Genomic DNA, 10,302 nt, shown 5'->3' on the forward strand with positions numbered 1-10,302 from the left:
GCTTCTGACAACCCTCTATGCCAAACTTCCAAAATCTGAAGGCCTTAGGACCCAGGATCTCTAAGAAGGGCTGGCTGTGGATATAGGCTTCTAGCCGCTCATGCTCTTCCCTCTTGTAGGCCTCCAGCACGGCCCGTTGCGTCCTTGGCCTCAGCATTGGCCCTGGCTATTTCCCTCCTTTGCCCGGTCGCTTCGGCATAGGCTCGGTCACACTCTGCATGCTTTGCGGCCAGTGCTGCTGTGTGAATTTCTTGGAAGTCCGCTAGCTCCCACGTTAAGGCTTGGACTCGCTCTTAGGCATGTTGGGCTTAGTCCCGAGCCATTTGGTGCAACATGGCACCTCTGTCCAAGATGTTGTATAGCTGCATCAACCCCTGCAAGAGGTATATTGTTACTTGGCTAGCTCGTTAGGGATATATGGTCATGGTTACTAACTTACCCGAACGAGGTCATTGTTGTCGCCCAGCGTGCATGCCTTCACAGACAGCGATTTTAAATGCTCGCATTCTTCAACGGAGGCCAAGGAGTGAAGGATGTTGAACCCGAGCCCCGAGTTACCTATCGTGAAGATATTGGCTGAGGTCGTGTACTCTGGTGGAAATCGAGGTGGCGAAGGGGTCTCTGGCTCGGGCGAATGGGGGTCTTCAGTCTGTTTCTGCTTCTTCCCCTTTTCATGACTTTTGTCTTGGGGCGACGGGGCTTTCTCAAGCTCCCGCCCTTGTTTTCTTTTCCAGGTCTGCTCCAATGCCCCACTCTTGGCTGGGGTAGCTTCAGATTTGGCGGATTTCGGAGGGTATACGGGTTAGAGGCAGGGAGGACTGTTTCTTTTCCAGGTCGCGAGATAGGATCAGTTGTTGCAGGACGGGTATTTGACCCCTGTTCCTTTGCTAACTGTTGTGAGAGGAGGTTCCGGATGTCCATCTCGGTCGGATATGTAAGAGATACAATATGAGTTACTCGGGCCATATAGTACAATATACATACTCAAGGGGGAGGGGGCGTACCATCCCGGGAACTCGAGGATGGGTGTTGTTCCGATCTCTCGGTTTCCTCGGAGGCACTGGCGGACGGGGCCTGGTTTGCACCCTGGGGGCTCAACCCGTATTTGAATAAAAGGTCTTCATGGAGAAATGTGGGGGATTCATACTCTTTCCCACCAAGACCGGCTTGCGAGCGGAGGTAAAATTCATTTTTCTTATGTGAAGGATCGATCTCGGGTTGGCGTAGGAGATCGGGTAGCCAGGGACAGGGGCAATTCGGCAATTGAGGAACTCGTAGGAAAAAGAAATGTTCTTTACAACCTTTGTTGGAGGTATGGATTTCGCCTATCAATTTACAGTTGGCTCGGGCTCCTATGGTGAATACCCTATCCTTATATCTACAGGAGTAATAAAAATTGAAGATGGTGGGGTTGATAGCCAGGTCCAGAGAGCGAAAGAGCACATAGGTCCCAGCCATGTGGCGGAAGGAGTTGGGTTGCAACTGTCCTAGCGGTACTCTAAAGTGCCGAGCCACATCTTGGTAAAAGGTGGGGATGGGGAAGCGCAACCAATTTTGAAGTTGGGCTTTGAGGAATGTTAAGTAACCGGGCGGGGGTCGATGAGCTCGTTGATGGGATTTGGGGATGATCATGTCCCAGTCTTTGGGTATGGCGCCAAGCTGCCTCAAGAGGCTTTTATCTTTGGGTTTACATTTGGAGACCTGTGTATGGTACCAATGGCCTATAGGGGGTAACACGGGCACGTCGGTAGGGATCACGGGGGGAGCAACATAAGGTGGGGAGGACTGTTCTTGCCTAAGGCCAAGGCTCTAAGTTTAGATTTGTTTCTCGGGGTGAGAAAGGGACCGGGTTTGCCGGTGCCGCACGGAAGAAGGGGCTTTGTGGGTGAGCGCTCTACTCGAGCTCGCTTAGGCCGCTTAGAACTAGAGCTCGCCTTGGGTTGATTGTCCCGGGGGAGCCCTTAGCATTTGCCCCAGAGGTGGACGAGGTGGCTGACGCTGACATGAATGGAAAAGCTAGGGAGGGAGGACTTACTTAGCAAAGGATGGGGAAGTTAGGCGCTTGGTTGCTCTGGGGCTCTGGGACTCTGGAACTCGGGTGCGTTTGAATGAAAGGGAGGGGTTTATATAGGCCGAGTTGATGAATGTTAGTCGTCGTTGATCAGGGGTGGGATGAGTGGTCAGGATATTCTCGGGATGCGTATTATCGGCCAATTAGGGTTTACCCAAGGCCCATTTACGTCATTTCATGGCCCACGATTGATGATGATGTTAGTTGGACGTTGCCCTAATACAGTTGTCGGCTTTGCATTTGTTTTTCTGTCACAGCTCTTCCACTCGGGTCAGCGAATGTTATTCTAGCCCGACTCGGGGGATGAACTTGTGATATATTGTATGCCAGATGGAGGGCCACCTCGGACTTGGATGGGTTCCAGGTTAGCACGGCGGGAATGTCACTATAGACCAATAGGGATGTACCTCGGACTTAGATGGGGTCCAGGTCAGCACGGCGGGGTACCTCGGACCTCGGCTCACCTCGGTACACCTCGGACCTCGGCTTACTTCAGCTCATCCCGGATTACTTCGGCTCGGTAGGGAAAGAGGCTGCTGTAGCACAAGGTTGGTTGCTTGGGCTTAGTTAGAGGTCTGTCTAGAGGTGGTCACGGGAGGAGACGGAGTCAGAGTAGGAGTTGGAAGAGGAGCGGGAATAGATAAGATTGGTATGCGAATCTTATTTCTTATTTGAATAGCATTTGATATCTTTGCAGATAGGACAGAATCTTAGATAAGAAGGAAATAACATTTTGTATTCGGGAATGGGGAAAATCTCTTAGGTTATCCTATAAATACCAGGTTTGGTGTATTATTATTCATTCATATGGATTCTCTGATATAGTCTTTCATATTGAGTTTTCTTCTCCAATAAACCCTAATCTAACATAGACATCGGAGTGGTTACGCCGAAAAACTCTCCGACTCCCATTCACGAGTTATCTAATGTGTGCAAGAGGGTGAACAGGTGCACAGGGAGGGTACTAAGGGAGGACACGTTGCCAGAGGAAGTCACCATGCCTACCACGACTTTTTCTAGTGTTAACACACTACAATTACCATTGAAACTAATACGAATTTGCTTCAAAATGATAGTAATAATAATAATAATAATAATAATAATACTACGAAATTGCTTCAAATGAAAATGGTAAAAATGTGCATAGTTTCTTACCCGCACGGAGCTGATAGCGATATCTGTGAACCAACTGTTCAAAAATGCCAACAAAGGCTCCGTTTGATTTTAAAAGTCAGGCTAAAAAAATATTTTTTTTTAGTTAACAAATTATTTGGTTGATCAAAAAAGTTTTTAAATAAACATTTTTTTAAGTCAAAATTAAAATTTTTTAAAAACAAAAAATTATAACTTTTATTAAAAATCTCAGCAAATGCCAAATTCCAAAGGGGCTCAAAATATCATTTCCTTTCATTTCCACTTCAAATATCTCTGAATCTTCCTCGACCACTGTAACTTCAATGGCGATCTTCTCCCACTCAGTTTCCACCAACCCTCTTTCCCTCTGCATATCCACCGCTGTCTCCTGTGGGAAATTGAGGCGAAAGACTTCACCTTCACTAGCTTCTTTAAGCCCTTCGTCTGCATCGGGTTCTCAAGAATCGCCATCGGCCATGAAAAATGACAATTATACTGTAACCGCAAAAGGGTCGCCTCCGAAAGCTCCGTTTGTTGAGCCCTCGAAGCCGCCTGACGTGATGTATCATCCAAATAGAAGCCCGATGGTCCGGTTTCTGCAGTCCACAGAGTCTAATATTGAGAAGGTAAAGGAAGTAGTTTTAATACCTGTTTGAACCTTAGCTTTAGCGTTACGTGGATAGGTTGGTTTTGATGCTTTATGATTTTTTAGCTGTTTATTTGTGTGATAATTTGATTCAGTTGTGGGATTAACATAGCTTGGTTGAGGCGTACCGGTTGGGGGGGGGGGGGGGGGGGGGGGGGGGGGGTTGGGTTGAATGTTTCTTGGGACAGAACTCAATGTTTCACTGTTTACTTAATAAACTTAATGTTTTTTCATTGCAATCCAGCCTCAGAAGTTGTCCCCGCTCGTTTGACTCCATTTATAGTGTTTTTGAATCATTTCAGCATACTTGTTAACCTGATGGGCGTCAAATCGAAAATATTGGTCCAGTAGAAGTTGTGGAAAAGGAAAATTATGATTTAATGCGCTGTAGCATGTTGGCTATGCGAACTCATTTTAGGACTTATTTGGCCGTGACATAATTTTTGGGAACAGAATTTCTGTGGAATGTTCCACCACTGGAATATATTGCTGCTTGTAAATGCAGAAACCCATTTAGTAACTGAAATATATCATCACAGGTTTTGCATTTTTGTGCATAATAGTTCATTTAGTGCATCACTGCCCGTTCATGCTAGATGAATTTGTGCTTGAGTTAGTATTTCAGTGATAGTTAGAAGGATTTTGGAGTATAAGTCGAGCCGAAAAATGACCATTAGAGAATATCGATATTATTCTTCCTGCAGTAAGCAATGTTTTTCATCCTTATGGTCTTAAACACCAAGTTCTCTTTCGTACCTATGAAATGGTGTTAAGAATTTATGTTATCATGACTTGTTGATTTCCCCAATATTTTGTGCCATGAACTAACGCCCAATCATATCCATCATTGCACGATACCCATGAGGTTGAATGCAACAAAGTTGAGTACCTGAAAAAGGGCAGCACCCAAGCAAATAAAATTGAGTAATTGATAATGCAATCACTAGTTTGTGAATTTCATTTGTGTTTTGAAAGGACAGTAAGAGAAGGGATCATACACAATTCAATTCAACTCGCTAGAGTGGTGCAGTTACATAATGTAATTTTCAAAGCCTATTGTTAAACTTTTTCTCAACTAATTTGCTGGAAGTGTCTTATCTTCTCGACATATCCAAAATTCACATCATGTTAGCATTAGATAAATTGTTAAAGTGAATAATTTAAGAACAGATTGCGATATATTTGTTGCATTGATCAGCGTGTCTTCATTGTCACCAAATCGTTGGATTAAATTTGTGCTGAATGTTGACAAGATTTCAATGGACATTCTCAGGCATGCGACTTTTTAAATTTTTTTATCTGTGCAGGTCATATTTGACTTTCGTTTTTTGGCACTTCTGGCCGTTGGAGGTTCTCTAGCAGGTTCTTTGCTGTGCTTTCTCAATGTAACTTTTCTTTCGGGAATCTTTCGAACTATTTGATTTCATATTATTAGCTCAAGTAGCAGTACAGTAATGTCCTTCATCGTTCAATCTGAATTTTGCTCTCTTTTAGATGATTAATAAGACTCTATCTATAGGATAATTCTACACTTTTCTAGGTTATATGGTCTCATATTTTCTACTTTTTAAGCTGTGAAAGTTAATATAATTTTGTTCATTTTTCTTATTCCTAGAGTTTCTTCTACACTACATTTTTTCAACAATTTCAAGGTATTGATTAGTTGTTAAATCATGCAGTCTTCCATGGATACCTTAAGTTGAGTCGTTTTGGCATTTGAAAGAAATCTTGAAAGAAGTTCAATATTTAAACTTTTTACAGGGAATATTTTGTGAATTTTTTTATCTTTTTCTATGAAGGTCATAGATCTTGAGCTGGTGCATCACCTAAAATAATTTTTTAAATAGACTTCTGTTTCATCTGTCCATCCATGTGAATCAGATTTGGAAGGAAAGAAGAAAGAAAATGTCTCTCTCACCCCACTCCCTTCTATAAATGTGAGAGATGCTTATCACCGATATCATGGCTAATTGCTCCATCTGAGTAAAATATCTGGGATTTGTTGAAGATTTTGACGTATTGGAAATTTTTTGCTTAAGATGAATCTGTTTTCGAAGTTTGGAAATTTTTACTTGAGTGGAATCTATATCATAGTGTTATTTGTTTACATCATATAACGATTCTTTGGGTTGAAGATAAAACATCTGCCTGCTTTGTGCATCTTTATTTTGCTAAGTTGGAGTTAACAATATTTGTTCTCGTGACTCCTATAATAAGCAAGTCTTTGGAAACATCCCTTTTGATGTTTGATCTTGCTGATGTACAATTTTTTCCATCCTCCAAGTTAATTGTTTCTGGTACAAAAAATCACTTACTTTTTGTTTGGATGAAAGGATTTTGAGAGAGGGATTTCAAACCGTAAATATGTATCCTCTCAACTTGCTTAGGTAATTTTAAATCAATCCCTTTCAAATCTGTTTCCACTATTCTTATTTATTTTTAGATCATAATGTAAATATAGAGAAAGAGAGAATAAGAGATAAAATTTCTCATCTTTTTATTATTCTGCAGAATGTATACAACGTAGTGTAATTTAAAGTGATGAAAACAATGCATAAAAGGAAAGATTACACAATCAATAAGAAAAAAGGAAATATATAAAATCCCAAACATATTGGGATTTAGCTGAATCAATCCATGGTATTCAGGCGTAGAGTCTTCTTATTAATCAACACTGTCCCTCAAGTTGGTGCAAATATATCAATCATACCCAACTTGCTGACTTGAACCTCAAATGATTGCCTGAACAACCCTTTCGTAAGAATGTCTGCAATCTGTTCCATGCTCTGTACAAAAGGAATACAAATTGGTCCTTCTTCCACTTTTTCTTTTATGAAGTGTGTGTCCATCTCAATGTGTTTCGTCCCACCTGCTAGCAGATCAGAAATATTTGTCATGCAAAACGGGATTATGAGCAATGCTGATAGCTGACTTATTGTCACTATCTCTTCAACCACAAAGTTTCACATATTCCCTGAGCCATTGCTCTAAATTCAGCCTCAACACTACCTCTTCCAACCACATTTTGCTTATTGCTTCTCCAGGTGACAAGGTTACCCCACACAAATGTACATTATCTGATGTTGATCTCTGTCTGTAACAGATCCTGCCCAATCAGCATCGGTATATGCTTCAATTCCTCATCCTTCACATTTTTTTAACCAAAACGTGCCTTGTATCTTTCTAGGGATCCATCAATGTCATATTTTACATTAAACACCCATTTGCAGCCAACGGTAGTTTTCCCTTTAGGTAGACATGCTGAATCCCATGTAGCATTCTTTTCTAGAGTTCTCATCTCCTCGAGAACAGCTTTCTTCCACTCCGGGACTTTCAAAGCTTCCTGAATATTGTTAGGTATCGCCACGCTCGATTTTTTGAAACAAGGCACAATATGAGCGAGACAGATTTTTGTATGACATGACGTTGGATAGAGGATGCTTTGTGCAGATTCTAACATTTTTTCTCCAACACTTTTTCTAAGAGCGATTGGAAGATCAGGATAATCAACTGATTTTGACTCATAAATATCAGAATTACCTGTTAAAATAGGGACCTTAGATGTTTCATTATGAATTTCTTGATCCAATCTCAGAGTAGATGATTGATCGTGCCTTGGAACATGTGTTTCTCTTTTGTTTGCTAGGTGCTGCTTTGAATAGACAAGGCCTTTGAACCTTTTTTCAGCTATTTCTGTGTTATTTGTACTATGGTTATCAAAATTTTGTGAGGGAGTGTTAGTGGTGTGTGGGACATCAAGGTCAATTACAAAATCAGAACGAGTCCCATCTTGACTCAGATGCTCCCCCGGAAGATGGAAATCCGTGTAATATGAATACCCTTCAAAGAATTTAACATCCATTGACACAAAATATTTTTGGAGAGGGGGTTGAAACATCTAAAACCTTTTTGATTGTTGGGGTACCCCACATAAATACATTTCCGAGCACGTGTATGCAACTTGGATGTCATGAACAAATGCAACACTTCCAAATATTTTCAAAGGAATATCCAATGTGAGTTTGGAATTGGGAAAGAACTCCATGAAACACTGAAGTAATTTGAATCCATTTATCATATCAATTCTTTCAATTCCAACACAACCTTATACTTTGGGGAAAAGTGATTCATTTCTTACCTATCACTTAAGAATTTCCTTTGACTTTTAACCTTAATCATAATTCATAACATCATCAGAATTTTAAAGTCGCCTCATTGTCGTACGTTCTTATATATGTTGGTATGCTTTTCACAAAGGCTGACATATACGTTTTCAGGGATGTGTTTATATATTTGATGCCTATAAAGTATATTGGTCGAGCTGTGTGAAAGGTGTCCATACTGGCAAAATGGTTCTACGATTAGTTGAAGCTATTGGTGAGTTTCTTGAAATTCTTAGCTGTTTTCAAACTTGCATGTTGGAAATAATTCAACGATCTTTTCTAAGCAATTACTTATCCCTCAAAGAAGTAGAATTCTAATATTCGTATATTTGGGGATTAACTCATGATGCATGTATACAAATTTTCTCTTGTCAGCCTTTTCCTTATCAACTTCTTTAGTATCTATCATTATATCTGAAGTGCAGGATGCACTACGACTCATAGGTATTGTAGAGTCTAGCCATGAGGTGCGACATTCTGTATTGAAATAATGCGCCCTTTTTGATGATTTGCTAGAAACCAGTTATTCAAAAAAATTCATTACATATGATCCAACATGTACTTCATAAACCATTAACAGACATTGAACAATCACGTATTAGTTTACAGGCAAATATGAATGTATATCATCTTGCATTTCATCTAGGATTTACTCCCCTTGCATGTAAGGCACACTTAGAAGGCGTATTGAGCCTTAAACCAAGACTGGGGTTGTTTGGTTAAGGTGTGCACTTCTTAGAATGATGCTTCTTAGCTTGTGTTGAGGCACAAGAATGAAGGAAAACCGGGAACATCTGCACACGTTTTGGGGAAATTCTGTGATCCACAAGGTGAGTTACAGCTGGTGATCATAGCCATTCATTTGGTGTGGTGTGGGTCACACACCAAATGAATGGTGGATGCTACACCGGGTGTAGCATAAATTTTCCCACGTTTTGCAGGCTTCTAATATCTATATTATCATGTTGTTGAAGTTATTTTATTTTACATTTTGGGTTAAATGTAGTTTCTTCTTAGTCCAGATGTATATCTTGCTGGGACAGTCATGTTAATATTTGGCATGGGCTTGTATGGATTGTTTATCTCAAATGTATCTGCCGATGTACCACCATCACTTGATCGTTCACTCAAGGGGTCGTCTTTATTTGGCATGTTTGCTTTGAAGGTATTGTGCTTATATTCTGACCAGTCTCATACATCTTACTTTCCATGGGGCTATTTTGCTGCTGATTATTTATTCAGATACTCTGCATGAATTGACCTTTATTTTATAAACGTCACTAGTGTTATTTATGGTCCATACTTGTTCCAACCACCGAAACAACATATTCTTTGCAAATGATCATAAGTTGTGTTTGGATTGAAGTACTTTGTTAACGTTTTCACTGGAGGCTTGAGGCTTGATCTCCATATTCAGGAGAGACCGAAGTGGATGAAAATTAGTTCACTCGACGAACTGAAGACCAAAGTGGGACATGTAATAGTGATGATTCTTCTGGTGAAAATGTTCGAGAGGAGCAAAATGGTGACAATAACAACTGGGATGGACTTGCTGAGTTACTCTGTATGTATATTCTTGTCGTCCGCTTCGTTATACATTCTTCACAATCTGCACAAGTCGGACTCTGAATAGAATCAGATAGATAGATAAACACACTCACATCATAACATGTAAAAAAACATATCAATTGTAATATTCTTGTCTAAATCATAATTGGCAAATGTATTCTCATCAAATTATCCTACTGTTTACTTGCTTCTCTTTATACTGCAAGGATTCTGTTAAGTTGTTGCTTTCCCCAGACAATATAATTTGAATCGAGATTTCGACGAGTGACAGAATGAATTGTAAATGCATTGCATTGATCAAAAATAAAGTTTCCTCATAATAATTAAGTCTTTTTCCCCCTTAATTCCTGAAGCTACATTGAATAGAATCCAGACTAATCTGAACCGAGGTCTGAGTTTGTATACCAATTATGCGGCAAAATTGGCATTATAAATTCTAGAATGAGGCGGGCGAGATTTTTAAATATAACTAGTAAAAGTGCACGTGCTCCGTACGTAAAATAACTTATTTTATGATCAGTAATATATAATTGAATTAAAAAAATACTAATAATAAAATATATTGTATATATGTTATATATATATATATATATATATATATATATATATATATATATATATATATATAGACTAATGTCTATCTACTTCAATATCTAATTTAATGAAAAAAATATTGATTCAGAAGTCTATGTATATAACTTAGAAACTTGAATATATCA

At 39.8% G+C, this 10,302-nt stretch overlaps 1 protein-coding gene across 2 annotated transcripts; it reads left to right on the top strand.

Annotated features, from left to right (window-relative positions):
- Positions 1–3,476: 3,476 nt before the first annotated feature.
- LOC140870735 (uncharacterized) lies at positions 3,477–9,751 on the top strand. 2 transcript variants are annotated; one of them, XM_073273132.1, is made up of 5 exons: positions 3,477–3,831; positions 5,159–5,236; positions 8,129–8,228; positions 9,037–9,179; positions 9,432–9,751. In XM_073273132.1, the coding sequence occupies exons 1-5, from the start codon at positions 3,529–3,531 to the stop codon at positions 9,645–9,647; spliced, it is 840 nt and encodes a 279-aa protein (XP_073129233.1). In that variant the 5' UTR covers positions 3,477–3,528; the 3' UTR covers positions 9,648–9,751. The 2 variants fall into 2 exon arrangements, with proteins under 2 accessions (XP_073129233.1, XP_073129234.1); XM_073273133.1 differs by having other exon boundaries at positions 9,406–9,540.
- The last annotated feature ends 551 nt before the right edge of the window (positions 9,752–10,302 follow it).

The sequence above is a fragment of the Henckelia pumila genome, unplaced genomic scaffold (genome assembly GCF_033568475.1).
Source record: "Henckelia pumila isolate YLH828 unplaced genomic scaffold, ASM3356847v2 CTG_19:::fragment_3, whole genome shotgun sequence".
NCBI classification, from domain to species: Eukaryota; Viridiplantae; Streptophyta; class Magnoliopsida; order Lamiales; family Gesneriaceae; genus Henckelia; species Henckelia pumila.